Below are 19980 nucleotides of genomic sequence, written 5' to 3'. Positions count from 1 at the left end.
CTTACTTCCTGGTCTCTGGCAGGGCGGGCTCTCCTTCTTGAGTGACAGCTCTTGTTGAATAGTAGAATTGTAGTATTAGTAGAACTAGAAAGCTCAGCACAAATTTTTTTCTGTAACTCATACAATTATCAGTGGTTTGTTCCAAAGTCAAAGTTGTTATAACTATATTAACATATAGAAATAACAATGCATTTGAACAATCATATTGCTAAGGAAATGAGAGCCATGAATAGGAGACCTGCTTTGGAAACAGTCGATGGTGGGAGTTGTTGATTTTGCAAGATTTGTAACAACAGCTTGTGAGGAGTTGATAGTTAAGGTACCGTTACACTAAACGACTTACCAACGATCGCGGCCAGCGATACGACCTGGCCGTGATCGTTGGTAAGTCGTTGTGTGGTCGCTGGGGAGCTGTCATACAGACAGCTCTCTCCAGCGACCAACAATCAGGGGAAAGACTTCGGTATCGTTGAAACTGTCTTCAACGATGCCGAAGTCCCCCTGCAGCACCCGGGTAACCAGGGTAAACATCGGGTTACTAAGTGCAGGGCCGCGCTTAGTAACCCGATGTTTACCCTGGTTACCATTGTAAAAGAAAAAAAAAAAGTACATACTCACATTCCGATGTCTGTCACGTCCCCCACCGTCAGCTTCCTTGCACTGACTGTCAGCGCCGGGCCGGCCGTAAAGCAGAGCACAGCGGTGACGTCACCGCTGTGCTCTGCTTTACGACCGGCGCTGACACAGTCAGTGCTTGAAGCTGACGGCGGGGGACATGACAGACATTGGAATGTGAGTATGTACTGTTTTTTTTTTTTACTTTTACAATGGTAACCAGGGTAAACATCGGGTTACTAAGCGTGGCCCTGCGCTTAGTAACCCGATATTTACCCTGGTTACAAGTGAACACATTGCTGGATCGGCGTCACACACGCCGATCCAGCAATGACAGCGGGTGATCAGCGACCAAAAAAAGGCCCTGATCATTCCCCACGACCAATGATCTCCCAGCAGGGGCCTGATCGTTGGTCGCTGTCATACATAAGGAGATCATTAGCGAGATCGTTGCTAACGTCACAAAAAGCGTGACGTTGCATCGATATCGTTAACGATATCGTTATGTGTGAAGGTACCTTAAGGTGAGCAGGTATAGAAATCAATGGCCTGGAAAGAGCTGTCTGTGATCTTAGGAGTTAACTCATCTCTTGGAATGTAACTACTGTACACACTTGGCCAGACGGTGGTCAGGCACTAATGGCCAAACTGCATGGAAATAAGCTGCACAATATGTAAGATAAAAGCTCTCATTGAAGGAGAATAGAGAAAGCAAGTTAGTTAAAAACGTACTTATTTTCACGCTATCTAACTGAAACATTTTAAAAACATGAGAATACCCCTTTAAGGAGATTTCTTTTGTAGCCAAGATACTGTTTGAAATAATGATTTATATCAGATTAGTAGTTGATCTGTAAGCTAATATCAAATTGATCAGGGGAGATTCATAGATGGAGATATGTAAGAAACAATAAAGTAGACAAAATACTAAAATTGGTTTTACTGCTATTTATTTTTTTAGTGTTATTTACATGTAAGATGGATGGCATGTTTAAAGGGGTTTCCACAAGAAAAAGCAAGCAGCTCAGTGACACATCACTAGAACCAGGGTCTCTGTCTCTACAGTATGCTGTTCACATATTAAGTGACAGATTCCCTTTAATGACCTATTTTACATACCAACATCCTGAAAAAAAATTATCTTCAATGAATTTTATTTTATACAGCCATCCACAAAGCGGCTTCATAAACCATTGCAAAACTGACATAACTTTTTGCACAATGTGACAGAAATCTCACAAGTGTTACTTCCTCTTTTGCCGTAGTAAAGTTTAAGGGTTATCTCTGTACGTTGCAGGGCAATGACACTAGCTATCTCTACAATGAACGCATGGCACATGCACCTGCTCAGTATCCTCCTTGTATTTCTTCCCTTTTTCCTCCTGTGACTTCCTTTGTGTAAGAGATTTTTCCAACTCTTTTTCGACTTTATGGAGTTTATCGGCATCGTGGGAATGAGCGCTAGCTAGACTGGTCAGTCTTTCCATCAACCCATGGTTTTCCTTGTTCTAAGACAAAAAAAATAAGTAAAGAACTATTTTTAGTCCTTACATTAACAAGAGCCTGATTGTAAACTCAACTCACCCAAAAAGTTTAAATTAGGACATGTGAGAGACAACAGGACAAATTCTAACATGTGATTTATACATAAAAAGGAAAAAGAAGTTGAGGAGAAAACAAACTATAGCCAAGCCAAATTACAAAAATGTATGCACTTATTGTTATCCTCTAAGTGGCAAATTTTAATCATAGCAACAAAAAATGTAGGCATCAATGACTCTCTAAAGCACAGGTCAGAATACATGGCATAAAGACAATTCGGTTATCAATACGATGTGTTGGTGTCTTTTGTCCCTAGCTTTGCAATTTTTTACTGATTTTCAACAATAAAAGTAAACAATGAAACCCTGCCCACCGACCCCTTTAAGCCCATCTTGCGAAGTATTACAATAGTATTCTTACATGAGTAATTAACAATAAAAGTATAAGAAGATTACAGTGCATCACAATAACATTCATGTACTTAAAGGGGCTGAAGCGTAATGCGGCTCAGAGACCCCTTGGATCTCTGCACTGCAACACATGCTGCAAGCCAATCAGAGGCCAGCAGCTGACATCGGCATGCATGTGACTGGGGGCCCATGGCATCCCATCACTTGCATGCTGAAGTTAGCCGCCGGCTTCAGAAGAGAGCAGGAAGGTGAGTATAATTGTTTATTTTTTCCTGTGCATTAAAGAACAGCGGCAGAATGAGGGACATATACACCAAGATGGGGGATATGTATCCAAGGATAAGGGACGTATATACTAGGATGGGGATATGTATACTAGGATGGGGATATGTATACCAGGATGGGGGACATATATTCCAGGATGGAGCTAGGAAGAGGAACATATTTACCAGGATACCCAGATGGGGTCATGTATAGCAGGATGGAGGACATGTGTACTAGGATGGGCCAAGGATGGGGGACATTACTACATAATGAGGGAGCATGTACAACTTTTATGTCCTTATAGGATTTAGAACGCTACAAGGGCGCATACATCTGACCAAAATGCTGGGGTGGGTTTGGGGGCTGGACCCAGGTCCAAATCTTGCATCGGGGGCCAATCGGACTCTAGTTATGCCGCTGGTCATATGATCCCTGCGGTCAATGAGTGATAGCTTCATTCTCCTCTCTTATGGACGTAATTGAGAGGAAGTTGCAGCTCTCACTTCTTCCTGATGTCTTGAATTGTATCTAGTACTTGCTGTAACATAGTAACATAGTAACATAGTTAGTAAGGCCGAAAAAAGACATTTGTCCATCCAGTTCAGCCTATATTCCATCATAATAAATACCCAGATCTACGTCCTTCTACAGAACCTAATAATTGTATGATACAATATTGTTCTGCTCCAGGAAGACATCCAGGCCTCTCTTGAACCCCTCGACTGAGTTCGCCATCACCACCTCCTCAGGCAAGCAATTCCAGATTCTCACTGCCCTAACAGTAAAGAATCCTCTTCTATGTTGGTGGAAAAACCTTCTCTCCTCCAGACGCAAAGAATGCCCCCTTGTGCCCGTCACCTTCCTTGGTATAAACAGATCCTCAGCGAGATATTTGTATTGTCCCCTTATATACTTATACATGGTTATTAGATCACCCCTCAGTCGTCTTTTTTCTAGACTAAATAATCCTAATTTCGCTAATCTATCTGGGTATTGTAGTTCTCCCATCCCCTTTATTAATTTTGTTGCCCTCCTTTGTACTCTCTCTAGTTCCATTATATCCTTCCTGAGCACCGGTGCCCAAAACTGGACACAGTACTCCATGTGCGGTCTAACTAGGGATTTGTACAGAGGCAGTATAATGCTCTCATCATGTGTATCCAGACCTCTTTTAATGCACCCCATGATCCTGTTTGCCTTGGCAGCTGCTGCCTGGCACTGGCTGCTCCAGGTAAGTTTATCATTAACTAGGATCCCCAAGTCCTTCTCCCTGTCAGATTTACCCAGTGGTTTCCCGTTCAGTGTGTAATGGTGATATTGATTCCCTCTTCCCATGTGTATAACCTTACATTTATCATTGTTAAACCTCATCTGCCACCTTTCAGCCCAAGTTTCCAACTTATCCAGATCCATCTGTAGCAGAATACTATCTTCTCTTGTATTAACTGCTTTACATAGTTTTGTATCATCTGCAAATATCGATATTTTACTGTGTAAACCTTCTACCAGATCATTAATGAATATGTTGAAGAGAACAGGTCCCAATACTGACCCCTGCGGTACCCCACTGGTCACAGCGACCCAGTTAGAGACTATACCATTTATAACCACCCTCTGCTTTCTATCACTAAGCCAGTTACTAACCCATTTACACACATTTTCCCCCAGACCAAGCATTCTCATTTTGTGTACCAACCTCTTGTGCGGCACGGTATCAAACGCTTTGGAAAAATCGAGATATACCACGTCCAATGACTCACCGTGGTCCAGCCTATAGCTTACCTCTTCATAAAAACTGATTAGATTGGTTTCACAGGAGCGATTTCTCATAAACCCATGCTGATATGGAGTTAAACAGTTATTCTCATTGAGATAATCCAGAATAACATCCCTCAGAAACCCTTCAAATATTTTACCAACAATAGAGGTTAGACTTACTGGCCTATAATTTCCAGGTTCACTTTTAGAGCCCTTTTTGAATATTGTAGGTTTCTCACCATGCTCAGACACCACCACGGGACATAAATTAAGTCAGCAGGATGGGTTTTACAGTGAGGATATAAGGGAGAGTCGTGTACCTCAGTTTTGTAGAGTAACTCTGGAGTCCTATGTACGATGCTGTGCAACATGTATATATTTCATATAACCTATAAGCTTCTCCTAATCAGTTTCTATTGGCTCTTTGGCTGTTTCCCATTTACCTTTCAGATGTGAAAGAAATTTCTCCATATATGTGGTAAGTGGCTGTATACGGTAGATATTACTCCCATTGTCAAGTCTGTCTTACCCGCTTTAAAGGCTACTACAAATATTGTAATATACATAGGTGTCTATTGTGACTAAGTCTGAGAGGTATGTCACAGTGTCAAATACTTATAAAACGGACTAAAGGGCAGAGCAAATGCCATTTGTAATTGGTTAAAAAGTTTAAGTTCCATTCCCGGGACCATTTGAGCTACTTTTTAAATTCAGATTTGCCACCAATAGTCTGTGTTATCTAGAGAGTTCAGCTCAAGAAGCCATAGAGTATACCATATAGATATATATTGCATGCATCCAATTATGCCTAAGAACTCTTATGCCTTCCACCATATTTTATGCATTAACATGATTGTTCTTTTTTACTCTCAGAAACTTTAAATGTATTACATTCTAATTCATCGACTAATTGCATATTTCTTGTTTGTCTTAGCAATAATGAACTCAAGTCCTCTCTATATATTGGCTTCTATATATTGCTATTCTATATATTGTTACAACATCTATTACAATTCCTTTAATTGGCATCCAATACTTCAGAAATAAAGATACTAAGCAGAGAACTGCAAAATCTTGTAATATTTCTCAAGACCAGAGCAGATGACACAGCAGAAAATCCTTTAATTAAATACATAGCTAAGCTATAATTGTTAATCAGTGGGTTTCCCCCCCAATCATAAGAATGAGGGGACTGGTGCCTCCCCTGACTATATATCAAAGCAGCATGGAGGAGATTACATAAGAGTCTGCTGCGTCTTAAGTGCTACTCTCCATTATAGTCTATGGCAGAGGTTGGCAACCCATCAGTCGCAATCAGTGGGCCAATGTTATCGCTATCTCACAATGTGCACACTTATGTGCTTGTATTCTGGAATATCATGGTACCGAATATTGTGTTTTTTGTTATTTATTTCAACAATATTTAACTAAGAAACTGGTGAGGCTCTGGAGCCTTAAATTGTGTCACAGCTTCTTTTTGGATATTTTCTGAGGTCCAATCTGACACTCAGATCGCTGTCTGGACTTTCCCTTTATTTGGTTAGGGTGGGAATCTGCTGAAAACTCTACATTGGATGTTATTCTGACTTTTGGATGCAGTGAAATGTCAAGCAAATCCATTTTGGTCAGTGAATTACCTGATCCTCCAGTTTCTTTTGCAGCCGCTGCACCCTGTAGGACAACTGAATGTTTACCACAAATCTTCGGATGTTCTGAAATCTACGCCGGGCCAGCCATGCACGTGCATATTTCTGTAGTATCAGGGCCTTGTGCTCTTCCCGTAACTTTGTGTAAGTAATAACAAGGTAGATTTTTATCTTAATTATAATTTAATATGAACATTCATTAAAAACACAACTGTACAGTATGTGTCAAAGCACAAAAATACTGCAAAAGCAATATACTCTGGTGGCTACTAATGGCATGACAGCACATATCCTGCTCTGTCACCATCAAGATACAAATTTATTTTATACGGTATGTTATATTGACTATAGCATGACATGATAATCATCATAACACAAAATTGTTATTATTATATTACAGAAACTCAACTTCAGACATTAAGAGCCTGCCACAAATCCCAATATCTGAGCTTGCTATACCCCTGTATGAGTGACACAAGGGGGTCAGAAGAAGCTATGTGGGTTTACTGCAGGCAAACTTGAATTTAAGTCGAGTTTCCCTTACATCTAACTGCAAAGATGCTGTAATAATTATTGTTCCAGTCAATAAAATACATTGCTATCCCAATTATTTAAGTTAGCCTATAGTGCAATAGATAAACATACCTTGCGGTACCTCTTTCTTGCCAGATAACCTCGCGTAAATGCTTGTATAGTGACAGTGGCTACTAAAATAAGCTGATATATGCGGCGCACTAAGAAGCCTCTGCAGTGCTTCTGGATGATGATAGCAGCCCAAGTGTGTTTAATGGCAGTTGCACTTATTGCTTGTCTGGAGAGGAGAAAAAAAAAAGTATTTTTTTTTTACTTTATTTACACCAAATTTGGCCATTAAGCTGATGGCTATTTGTTATGAAAATTGAAAAAAAACACAGCTTTTTCTAAGAATATCAAAAGGGCTCTCACTAAAGATGAAAAATATATGATCATGGAAGACTTACCACTTGGGTCAATACTAACCACTGGAATAGTAGGCCTCAGAATTCTGGTCTAATTACCAAATGTATGGGACTGATGGAAACAACAAAGAGTTGTGCACAGCTCTTCTTCAGTTATACAGTCATTGATTGGGGCGGCAGAATACATGCTCAACCACTGCCGCATTCAGACTCTATCACGCAAGCATGGTGGAATGAAGGACTAAAGAGCCTAGTCTAGTGATGGAGGCTTCCAGTAATCATGCATTCATCCCCTATTAACAGGATTTTTTGCGGGATAGCCTCTTTAATGTATACCTCTATTTTCAAGTAGAAACCTGCATATGTCTGCTTTTCTTTGGACAGCATGGAGAAATCATATAGACTGTCCAGATGTACATCGGTCTACTGTGCAAAGAAGCACAAATGTGGGAGCAAAACTGCGGATATTTGCAATGTTGCGCTTCCTTTACCACTTATATGGAATAAATTATTATGTAAATCTACATTGCTGATATCCAAAAGATGATTCAAATGTATTAAGAGGTGGGCATTGTGCTCCGCCGCATTTTATGATAAGATTTTGGGGGTTCAGACCAGTGTACATATTTGTTTTTGCTAGAACAAATATACAAGATCCCGAGTATCATTTATGTCTGAACATAGTTCGATATTTCCATATCTGAGAGTAATATTAAGACTAGGTTACCTTACAGCACGTTGTCCCCTGATGTATTGCTGAATGACAATGGCTGCATTTCGTGCACGCAGGAACTTCTTCCTCTGCACCCAACCCCGAATGTTCTTCTGGATCATAACACAGGCATTTCTTAACTTGTCAGACCTTAATTTTTCTAAGTATGCCACCTGTCCAGCTCTAAAAAAGATTTTAGTCCTTCCAAACTGATACTGGTTGGAATCCTGCAAACAGTAAGGGAAAATCAATAAGACACAACCATGTCTAATAATGCTTGTAAAACTAGCCTTTTCTTAGGTAAAGACCTCAACTGACTGACACAAGACAGTCAGGATCACCAAACAGGTGGCTTATTCTGCCTTCCATCCAGAGATCACAGTAGCCCCACTCACCTATGGAAGCTGAAAACACAAAGCCAGAGAATACATACTGACAGATTGGGATTACATGTCCTCTTATATGTCTGTAAGGGGCAGTTATCTCACAAAGACCTTCACTGGGTTCAATCCTCTTAATATTCTGATCTCCGCCTTCTACTTGGCAATACTTGAGACGATAGATACAGAATCTGATTGTACACGAGATCTCTATGACAACACTGCACCAGAGAGGTCATCAGGATCACTCATAATACATCATCAGGGTCTATCATATCTAGCTGCTGATCTCAGCAGAGCAAAAACGTATACAGTAAATATCAGATCCATAATGAATGGTCATTTATATAGTTCCTCTTGTAGCTCTCTGTTGAACTGGTAATAAAAGGTATCATTATGTACCCAGCCCTTTAAAAACACATTCTAAAGCTGCCAGGCTATATACAGTATTTTAAGGGGTATTCCCATATCCAAGATCATATCCCAATATGTAGCAGGTGTAATAATAATAATATTAGCAAATATCTCCAATTAGAAATGTAGTATACAGTAGTTTTCCTGATTCGCTAGGTCTCTTTCCTCATATGCAGACATTGCAGGACCTTAGGTATCCATAGTTATGACCACTGATACAGTGACAGTTAGTTATCTAGTTACTAGTGGTCGTAACCATGGATACCTAAGGTCCTGCAATGCCTGTGCATGAGGAAAGAGACATAGTGAATCAGAAAAATCATACTACATTTCTAATCAGAGGTATTTGCTAGTATTATTATTATTACACCTACTACATATTGGGATAGGATCTTAGAGGTGGGAATACTTCTTTAAAGGGAACCTGTCACGTCATTTGTAGCATCTAAAGTGTCCACAGTGCGTTGCTAATAGGGCAATGTGCATCAAGAGAAAGTTTTTACTGCGCAAGCATGGGATATACAGTGACATCGGCAAAAACGATGGGACTTAATTCAAATTGTGTGGGTGGCGATAACCCTGACTGAACACAATGAAGCACACCCCTAAGACTAAACGAGCAGGTAAGATATAACTATATAAAGTGCTTTTCGATAAGGGTTACAGCGGCGATCTTAATGGAAAAAACGTGTTAGTGATGCGCATTGCATCATTAACAACGCACTGGGGATTAGATGCTAAAAATGACGTGACAGGTTCCCTTTAAGTCCAACATTTAAACCCGTATCAAAGTTCACTACTTGTATCCATAAATGTTCTATAAGTGCTCAGAATGACAAGCTGCCAGAAGTGTGGTTATTTTTTTGGCTTTAAAGCCTCCTCCTGGCCATTTGATACATTGCATTTCAGCAGGGGTGCACAACCTTGTTTGTTCTGTGGGTAACAATGTCAGACTACAATGTTGAGTGTGAGCAGAGAGTCATGCTACCGTGCTGCAGTTCTCTCACATGAGAGGATCAGAGCACAGATGCGGAGAGGCGGAAAAATTCAGTTCTCCACCTCCTATGCTGCCGATGTCGGGGTACATTGCACTGTACTCAGGTGATATCAGAGTGCAGTGCGATCTTTCACATGCACTCATAGACGTGTATGGGTGTGAGTGAGCTGATTCTCGCTGCAAACAGAGCATGCTGCGATTGTTCTCTCAGAAAATAATCGCATATCTGAGCTGCCCTACAAAATAACACTGGGCAGAGTGCTATGTGATATTTTATTGTATAGACTAGAAGTGGATAGGTTATAACTTCTAGATCGGTGGGAGTCGGAGATATTCACCAGTCCCATAGATCATTACCTATGGGACTGGTGTAAAAGTCAAAAACTGCACTCCAGCGGTCCCATAGGGAATTCATTGAGTGGCAGTCAATCATGCACACTGCTGCTCCATTCTAATGGGGGTCCAAGTGAAAAAAACACCACAATTATTAAAGTTATTGGTGAAAAGTTATTCACACTGAAATACCCCTTTAAGGTAAGTTATACATGTTTACAAATTTTAAGATTTAAGACATACGGTAATTTAAACTATAATTATATAAAGTTTTACAAACTATTTTCCTCTATTGTTAAGCTAGCTAACAATCATATATAGAACTACCGTAGCCAACATCTATTTGGTAGAAACATTTGCAATGTTTCAACTCGCAAGTTATAGGGGATACCGTAGGAGAGAAAAGCGCCAATAGGGTCTTATCCAATAGAAATCACAGAGTATAAATGAGCTTGCACTCACCTGATATTTCTTGACGTTACGGCATAAAAGAAACTCATCAGTTTAACAGATGCCACTGGTCCGGCAATGACGGCTTCAGAATTTTCAAATGGAGAGATTCGTGGATATTACCCGCGCTGCTGCATGAAGGAATGTCCAGGCGTATTGGAGATATAAATGGTGGTTTTATTCCCAACGCGTTTTAGAGTCACTAGGACTTCATGGGATGAAGAAGAAGTCCTAGTGACTTTGAAATGTGTTGGGAATAAAACCACCATTTATATCTCCAATACGCCTGGACATTCCTTCGTGCAGCAGCGCAGGTAATATCCACGAATCTCTCCATTTGAAAAATCAACTCACAAGTTGTGTTACTGAAGTTTGAGAAAGACTCATTGGAGGTTGAAACAATGTTCATGCTTATGTGAATAAACACATTTCTTTAGAAATTGGAGGGCTGTGGTTTTTTTTTACATTTTGATGGTATTAATTGCATGTGAAACCATGTAACTGCTGTGCACCTCGCTTTAAAGTTTTACAAACTTAAAAAGGTTTCCACTTTTAAAAAAAATGGTCTCTAAACTCTTTATTAATTGTACAAGTATAAAAAGAAAAGCTACAGCGCCAGCTCTCCGCAGTTGCTCTAGTCTCTGTAATTTGGCTTCTGCAGATCACATCACTGCTGAATCCAATCACTTGACTCTCTGGATCTGCTGATGTAGATGCCATGAGCAGAAATCATGGATTGGCTGCAGCCATCTAATTGTAAAATCAATTTTTAGCCCCAAGTACATACATTTAAAGGGAATCTGTCAGTAGGACCAACCTCTTATCTTAAGCCGTCTATATCGGCATATAGGTCATAGAAAGCTGAATAAAATGGACTGGATACTGATCTGCATTAGAATCTCTCGTGATCTCACTGCAGAGCTGTGTGTGGTTACAACTGATATATCTGTAGGAGTCCTCTCTGTACTTCAGCTTTAAGGTCACTGGCAGCTAGTGTTGCAATGCAGCAGAGCTGTAAGAGCTGCAACAATTATGTTTGTAAGAAGACAAAGTTCAGTTTTACTGTTTTGGGTTAGTGTCTTGTCTCACACTGGAACTACTTTGTTTATTTAAAATAATCTCCGGAGGCAGAGCCATCTTCCAGGCAATATCCTCCCCATAGCCTGAAAAAGCTAATTTACATACCAGAAAAACGTGGATTCCTCTGGAATAACACATCACAGATATTAAGGTATCATTTTATTCAGCTTCCTATGACCTACAAGCCCATGTAGAGGGCTTAAGAGGGTTGATTCTACTTACAGATTCCTTCTAAATGTATGTATTTGAGGCTAAAAACCAAATCATTTTTACAATTAGGTTTCATTATAAAAATTGCATCATTTGGCTGTTACAGGCTTTTTGTTTCCTGCACATTCAACATTGATGTGTTCCATGGTCATAAATCAACTGAGAGGAACTCGGAAAATGACAGAGAAAAGAGATACAAACTTATTTATTTCAAGTGTTTATTTCCGTTTATGTTGATGATTATGGCTTGTAGTCAATGAAAACCCAAAAGTCATTATCTCAGTAAATTAGAATACTTTATAACACCAGCATGAAAAATGATTTTAAAATCTGAAATGTTGGCCTACTGAAATGTATGTTCAGTAAATGCACTCAATACTTGGTCAGGGCTCCTTTTGCATCAATTACTGCATGAATGCAGCGTGGCATGGAGGCGATCAGCCTGTGGCACTGCTGAGGTGTTATGGAAGCCCAGGTTGCTATGATAGCAGCCTTCAGCTCATCTGCATTGTTGGGTCTGGTGTCTGTCATCTTCCTTTTGACAATATCCCAAAGATTCTCTATGGGGTTAAGGTCGGGCGAGTTTGCTGACCAATCAAGAACAGTGATACTGTTGTTTTTAAATCAGGTATTGGAACTTTTGGCAGTGTGGACAGGTGCCAAATCCTGCTGGAGAATGAAATTTTCATATCCAAAAAGTTTGTCGGCAGTCCACTCCTTGTGAATCTCTCCCAAAATTTTGAATGGCCTTTTCTTAACAATTCTCTCAAGGTTGTAGTTATCCCGGTTGCTTGTGCCCCTTTTTCTACCACACTTTTTCCGTCCACGCAACTTTTCATTAATATGCTTGGATACAGCACTCTGTGAACAGCCAGTGTCTTTAGCAATGACCTTTTGTGGCGTACCCTCCTTGTGGAGTGTGTCACTGACTGCCTTCTGGACATCTGTCAAGTCAGCAGTCTTCCCCATGATTGTAGAACCTACTGAAACAGACTAAGGGACCTTTTTAAACACTTACAAAGCCTTTGCAGGTGTGTTTTGTTAATTATTCTAATTTACTGAGGTAATGACTTTTGGGTTTCCACTGACTGTAAGCCAAAATCATCAACATTAACAGAAATAAACACTTGAAATAGAGTCATTGTAATGACTCTATACAATATGAGTTTCACTTTTTGTATTGAAAAACTAAAATAAATTAACTTTTTGATGATATTTTAATTTAGTGAGAAGCACCTGTATGTAATGTATATACAAGTTAATTAGAAGAATATATCTTGCAGCACTAGTAGCTGACTGGACATACTGTGCACCATTGTGAACATGATCCGTGCCATACCTGGATTAATCTCTGCAGCACAACTTTGCAGATATTTTTCTTATCACTCAGTGACAACTCCTGCTGTGTCATTAGGATGCTGTAACGTCCATAAAATTCTATATATGTCCACCTGAAAAGAAATGACTATGATTATATGAAGACAAATCATGTTAGTTTAGAGATGGCGAGATGAAGAAGCAGGTTCTCAGGGATAGCGATTTATTCATCATATCATATTTAATAGAACCTGATGGAGGTGTTCATGTATAGACTGAAGCAGTCACAGACAATGTATTCATAGGTGTAGATATTGAGATATACCTAGAGGGATAACTTTGAGCACTTATTCGGATGGTTTCCAAGACACCACAAGCTCTTAGTTGCTGGACCACTCTTTTCGAGTCAAATCTGTGACACAGTATATAAAGAAGTCAGCATCATAAAGCAAATATCTAGCAGTAAAACCCTGCACATGATAAACAATGCGTACATAAATTATACATTGCGTTATTGCCATTTTTACATTGAAGGAATATTTCAGTAGTATCAGCGCTCCTAAGCAGTCTATATGGGCATGTAGGTCATAGAAACCTGAATAAAATGATACCTCAATATCTGTGATCCGATGTCTTATTCCAGAGAAATCCACATTTTTCTTACATGTAAATGAACTAATAAGACCTAAGGGCCGGACATTGATCTTCCTGAGAATCTGCCTCCAGAACTTGTTCTGGGGGCAGATTCTCAGGGAGAAAAGTTAATGCTGGCAGTGATAATTAATCTTTCTAACAGGAAAAAGACCTAAATCTTATTCTTTATTACTAATCAAGAAAAAATAAGCAAGTCAGTTTCTTCTTCCTTTGTGGGTAATGACTGCCTCCATGTGTCTGTGACACAAGTTCTGTGTTCAGAACGTGATGTATGAACTGGCCTACGGATCTCCTGACCTAACCTCAGGAACCTCATAGGCATATACAGCTCTGGCAAAAATTAAGAGACCACCACATCAAAACTCAGCCATGGGCAGCCCAATCTCCAGACCTGAACCCAATTGAAAACCTCTGGAATGTAATCAAGAGGATGATGGAGAGTCACAAGCCATCAAACAGAAAAGAACTGCTTACATTTTTGTGCCAGAAGCAGTGTGAAAGACTGGTGGAAAGCATGCCAAGATGCATGAAAGTTGTGATTAAAAATCATGGTTATTCCACAAAATATTGATTTCTGAACTCTTCCTGAGTAAAAACAATAGTATTGTTGGTTCTAAATGATTATGAACTTGTTTTCTTTGCATTATTTGAGGTCTGAAAGCACTGGGTTTTTGTTTAATTTTGACCATTTCTCCTTTTCAGAAAAAATACAAAATTAATTGCTTGGAAATTCAGAGACGTGTTGTCAGAAGGTTATAGAATAAATGAAAACATTACATTTTACTCAAAAATATACCTATAAAGAGAAAAATCAGACAAACTGAACATTTTGCAGTGGTCTCTTAATTTTTGCCAGAGCTGTATATGAGTGAAGCCTGGTGGCTCAGTGGTTAGCACTGTTGCTTTGCAGCGTTGGAGTCCTGGATTCAAATTCCACCAAGTACAACATCTGCAAGAAGTTTGTATGGGTCTCCAAGGTGCTCTAGTTTCCTCCCATACTCCTTGATTGTGAGCCCAATGGGGACAGTGCCGATAATATATATAAAGGGCTGTGGAATAAATGGAGCTATATATGGTACGTGAGCAAAATAAATAAATAAATGAGGCTGATGACTTCGGGAGACCTGTGGCCAGTCCATACACCACAATCACTAGAAGAACTGTGTTTTATATTCATCTGCATTCTGCCTAAGGCTTTTTTTAATTCTGAAAATGTTTAGTTTTGAAAATGTTTGTTTCCATTTTGTTATCATTTGCAGATCATTAATATGTCTATCAATCCTGTTATTTCCATATTTGTACAACTTGTCCTTCTTACAATGATTTCACACTGAGTTCAGTGGCTCCATCAGAGCTTACATTCAAGCGCCCCACAAAATGAGATTTGGACGTATGGGCCGATGATACCATATCCTATAATGGTGCTAACAGAGCAAATGTGCGCTCTGCAAATGTGCCAAAATGCAGTGTGAAAGCACCTTTAGGCTATGTGCACACGTTCAGGAATGTCTGCAGAATTCTCCTGAACAAAACCGGACTTTTTCTGCAAGAAATCCGCTTGCGATTTTTTCACGTTTTTTTTTCCAGAGCTTCCCAATGCAATAATATAGCGGTAAACTTGAAAAATACGTAAAATTAATGAACATGCTGCGTTTTTTACCACAATGCGATGGGATGCTTAATGTAAGCATTTTTTTTGCGTTTTTTTCAGCAGAAAAAGGCCAAAAAAACGCAAAAAATCGTGAATGTGTGCACATAGCCTTAGAGTTGCAATTTCAATGTTGAGGAGTGTATTAACATCAAACCATGCATATATTACAGTGCATGCCTGTCATCCATATGGTCTACATATACAAAACACATTCATGCGTGTAAAAACTTAAATGTTGGTTAGTCTGACAAACGCAGTCTGAGGATCATCAGAGGACAGATGGGAGCATGGATGAAATTGAAACTAGCGATGTGATAAGCTGCGGGTGTCCCAAGATACATGCGTAGGTATGTAGCCACTGGTGCTATTAATTACACTTTGGGAACATTCCATTTCATAACCTCTACCTTGCTGAGAATTATGTCATTCCTCTGTTTTGACCCATTTTTTATGTTTTCTTTAATGGAGTTATATAGCATTGTGAGAAATTTAGAGTAATTAACTAGTAATAAAAAAAATATTTTATTGGCTCTTGCTGTACCCTATTGGCAAATAACTTTTTTAGTGAAATACATAGAAAGGTGCGAAGTGCTTTATTATTCCCCAATTACAGCACCCTCTTTCAGCAACATAATGAACCCTGCTACTTTGCAAAAATTGTTGAAAATTGGCTTAATGAAAATGACAAGAAGTGTTAACAGCCTCCTAATGTCACAGGTCTAAATTCTATGGAGCATGTGTAGGATGCATTGGAAACACAAATTCCATCCATGGAGGCTCCACCTCACAATTTATAGGATCTTCAACTAATGTCTTGGAGCCAGATAGCACAAAGCACTTTCAAGGCCTTGGTGAGGGTCATGCCTGGATTGTATAGAACTGTTTTAGTATCATGACGGGTAAACACACAATATTTGGCAGGATCTTCTAATGTTGTGGCTGATTATTGCATATACATAAAACAGTAAAACATACAAGCTGCTTAGTTAGCTTCCTACTTACTCGAAAGGCAACTTTTCATCATTGGGTTTTATGCATCGGACATAATGCGGAGTTGTGGCATTAAGTGTCTCCATTAGTAAACACAGAGAGATGCGAAACTGAAATTACAGAGAAACCCAGTGACATATGCTGGACATGAGCTACAGTGTACAAGCTACTCCAGGTAGTGATGAGCGAACGTGTTACCCAAGCATGCTTGTGTGCTAACCAAGTGTCTTCGGCGTGATCAAAAATATGTTCGAGTCCCCTCGGCTGCATGATTTGCATTACAGCACGCCAAAGTCACTCTGTTAGCACACGAGCATGCTTGGATAACGACTTATCCGAGCACACTCACTCATCACTAACACCAGGTCAAAAAGCAACAAATGCTTTCAAGCAGCTAATTACGGTACTCTTTTCTATTATCTCACTAATTGGGTATTATTACATTTTGTATTATAAATATATGAAGGAACGTGGCACTCCTTCAAGTTTTTATAACTGGAGTAGTATCAAACTTGAGGACCAACTTTGACTAAGGTGTACCACGCAGTCTCCCTTTTTTTATTACAGTATATGTGTGTAACACATTCCCAGTTATCATGAAAAAAGCGATCAGCACTGGGACCCACAATGATCATTAAGTATGGATAGGGGATTACGTTCAAACTTGGTACACACCCTTTAAGCCCCCATAAGGATCCTCTTGACATCACCACACTATAAACCACCAGACTATAGTAAGTTATTACTGCTATCCTAATCTTACTTTCACTACTCAAGTACATTTCCACCTTTCTTCTAAATACTGCAGAACCTCAGAAAAACACATCCCTGACAGTGTCTCCCCAAGATAAGTGTACCGTAACCATACACGTGTGCTGCTGAGCTGGCTGCTTGCCACCATGTCTGTGCTGCACCATATTAGTCTTGAATATTGCCACATTACCTTTTTACTAATCTGATCTATATGCTACTGTCTGGTGATGATGCCTTTATATATATATCGGAATGAATTATTTTTTCTGGCGGTTATGCCATCATCTATCGACACTGACGGATTATTATATCTATGGCGATGATGCCTTTATATATATCTGAATAAAACATTTTTTCTGGCAGTGATGCCATCATCTATCGATACTGACAGATTATTATATCTCTGGCGATGATGCCCATAACTTTCTGGCGGTGATGCCATCACTTGCATATAGTTATTGAATATGGTAATTATGGCTTTATTTTTTCAATGATGCCCACATTACTTGGCGGTGATGCCCATTTTTTGATGATACCTAAATATCTGAGATTCTGTAAACTGACAACTACCAATTGATATGCTACTATGCGTATGTAACTCTTGGAGTATCTTAAAAATGGCTCTATTCTGGCGATGATGCCTATATTATTCTGGTGGTGATGCCGACATTTTCTTTATGACTAAGCATCTGAGGTCTTTTTCTGGTAATTTTTACCATGATGAGTGTATACTATCACTGTTACCAATGTAAGACATGTTCTTTGAACAGTTGATCATACTCTTCATCTATATACTCTTCTAGCAGAAGGTTTTACAGCACTATAAGAGATGTGTGTTATTGAAGTGAAAAAATACTTTTTTCTACCATCTCAGACAATCAGCTAATGATAGAGATATTTATGTCTTTCTACAATTAGTCACTGCTGTATTTATTAAACGATACTAAAAGGGGAGTATTGTCCATTTTCTTATATTTACATCTCTGTAAATCACTTATTCTCCTAGAATTAATGTCACTCAGAGTCTTGACATTTCCTCAGAGGGCATTAGGTGGTGGCTTTGGTAGGGATACCTTTTAGGGTTTTCAGGGTCAGTCTACGTTGAGCGGGGGCGCCATATCGTATCCCAGGGTGCCAACCTCCGCTGTAAGGAAGGGACTTCATTAGGGTAAGGCACCTCTATCCTCCCTAGTCCTTTCCTTATTAATATTTATTTGTATCTATCAACTATCTGATCCTATTTTGGGGCTCCCTACCATAGTTTTTCAGTTTGGTATATGTGGTCCCTAGTTTTTAATTATTGCTATTAAAGAACATTTTTTAGGTCTTTTTTTGTTACATATTTGGTTTTTCCACAGAATAGCAAGTCACAAGTCCACTATTAGATGTCAGAAGGTTTGGCTTCCACTACCCCATCACTTTTTGGCCGCCAACCATACAGTATCACAACTAAGAGTTCAGATATTTGAACAGGTCACCAGACCCAGCATAGGAGAAAATCATATTAAACTACTCAAAGAGAGGGAATCCTACAGGATTCATACCTTACAGACACTATCACCCAAAGGTTTAAAGAAAGAACTGGACTTTTTTGTTCAATAACATCAGCACATTGGTATACCACCCCCTGGCTATGGAACTGTTTTGCTTTATTTTATTTTATTTTATTGTGTAGAATGTATATAAGATATATGCTTTGATATAATCTAGTGAGCCCTATGCATGTTGAATCTAATTATGTTACCAAAGTATCCCTCTGGTGAGAATTTATTTATATATGTTCTTCTTTTTCCTCATCTAATCATATTTGTACTTTTTTTATACTCATTGACACTGATATATCCCTTGGGGGTAAGTACATCTATACAATCCAACCTTTTTCCCCCCCAAAAAAAATTCACACCAGTAACATCTTTTATTTTTATATTTTTCATTTTTTTATTTTATTTTTATTTTCATTATTTTCATGCTACTTTATCATCCTTTGCTATTCTCATATTATTTGTCTCCAATTTTCTTTTTTACTCTTCTTTTTGTTTACAATATGTACTCCACTTTATTAATTTTTTTTCACGTTTCCATTATTTTTTTCTGCATTCATCTATTTCTCATCATTATTATTTCTCCCATAAGGATAATTCTATAGTCAGGATCCACCACATCCAATCATTTACAAACAGTTTAAGTAATCATTTATTATCTTTATTTTATTTTTTACTTTTTCTTTCATATACAGTTAGGGCCAGAAATATTTGGACAGTGACACAATTTTCGCGAGTTGGGCTCTGCATGCCACCACATTGGATTTGAAATGAAACCTCTACAATAGAATTCAAGTGCAGATTGTAACGTTTAATTTGAAGGGTTGAACAAAAATATCTGATAGAAAATGTAGGAATTGTACACATTTCTTTACAAACACTCCACATTTTAGGAGGTCAAAAGTAATTGGACAAATAAACATAACCCAAACAAAATATTTTTATTTTCAATATTTTGTTGCAAATCCTTTGGAGGCAATCACTGCCTTAAGTCTGGAACCCATGGACATCACCAAACGCTGGGTTTCTTCCTTCTTAATGCTTTGCCAGGCCTTTACAGCCGCAGCCTTCAGGTCTTGCTTGTTTGTGGGTCTTTGCGTCTTAAGTCTGGATTTCAGCAAGTGAAATGCATGCTCAATTGGGTTTAGATCTGGAGATTGACTTGGCCATTGCAGAATGTTCCACTTTTTGGCACTCATGAACTCCTGGGTAGCTTTGGCTGTATGCTTGGAGTCATTGTCCATCTGTACTATGAAGCGCCGTCCAATCAACTTTGCAGCATTTGGCTGAATCTGGGCTGAAAGTATATCCCGGTACACTTCAGA

The 19980-nt window shown here is 39.0% G+C and overlaps 1 protein-coding gene and 1 long non-coding RNA gene across 2 annotated transcripts in view; one reads left to right on the top strand and one right to left on the bottom strand.

The window, feature by feature from the left end:
• MYO5C (myosin VC) overlaps positions 1–19980 on the bottom strand; it is a 337314-nt gene that overhangs the window by 101804 nt on the left and 215530 nt on the right. The window contains exons 16-22 of the mRNA XM_069765981.1: positions 16374–16471; positions 13392–13478; positions 13089–13200; positions 7901–8112; positions 6881–7046; positions 6227–6373; positions 1959–2123 (exon numbers count right to left, since the gene is read on the bottom strand). Coding sequence (XP_069622082.1) covers positions 1959–2123; positions 6227–6373; positions 6881–7046; positions 7901–8112; positions 13089–13200; positions 13392–13478; positions 16374–16471 — 987 coding nt within the window. The remainder of the gene's footprint in view (positions 1–1958; positions 2124–6226; positions 6374–6880; positions 7047–7900; positions 8113–13088; positions 13201–13391; positions 13479–16373; positions 16472–19980) is intronic.
• LOC138676554 (uncharacterized) lies at positions 4834–6736 on the top strand. The gene is made up of 3 exons (XR_011320794.1): positions 4834–5067; positions 6251–6379; positions 6636–6736. It is a non-coding gene; the product is annotated as an uncharacterized lncRNA (long non-coding RNA).

Source organism: Ranitomeya imitator, chromosome 4 (assembly GCF_032444005.1).
Source record: "Ranitomeya imitator isolate aRanImi1 chromosome 4, aRanImi1.pri, whole genome shotgun sequence".
Classification (NCBI taxonomy): Eukaryota; Metazoa; Chordata; class Amphibia; order Anura; family Dendrobatidae; genus Ranitomeya; species Ranitomeya imitator.
This window is presented reverse-complemented; position numbering and strand designations above follow the sequence as displayed.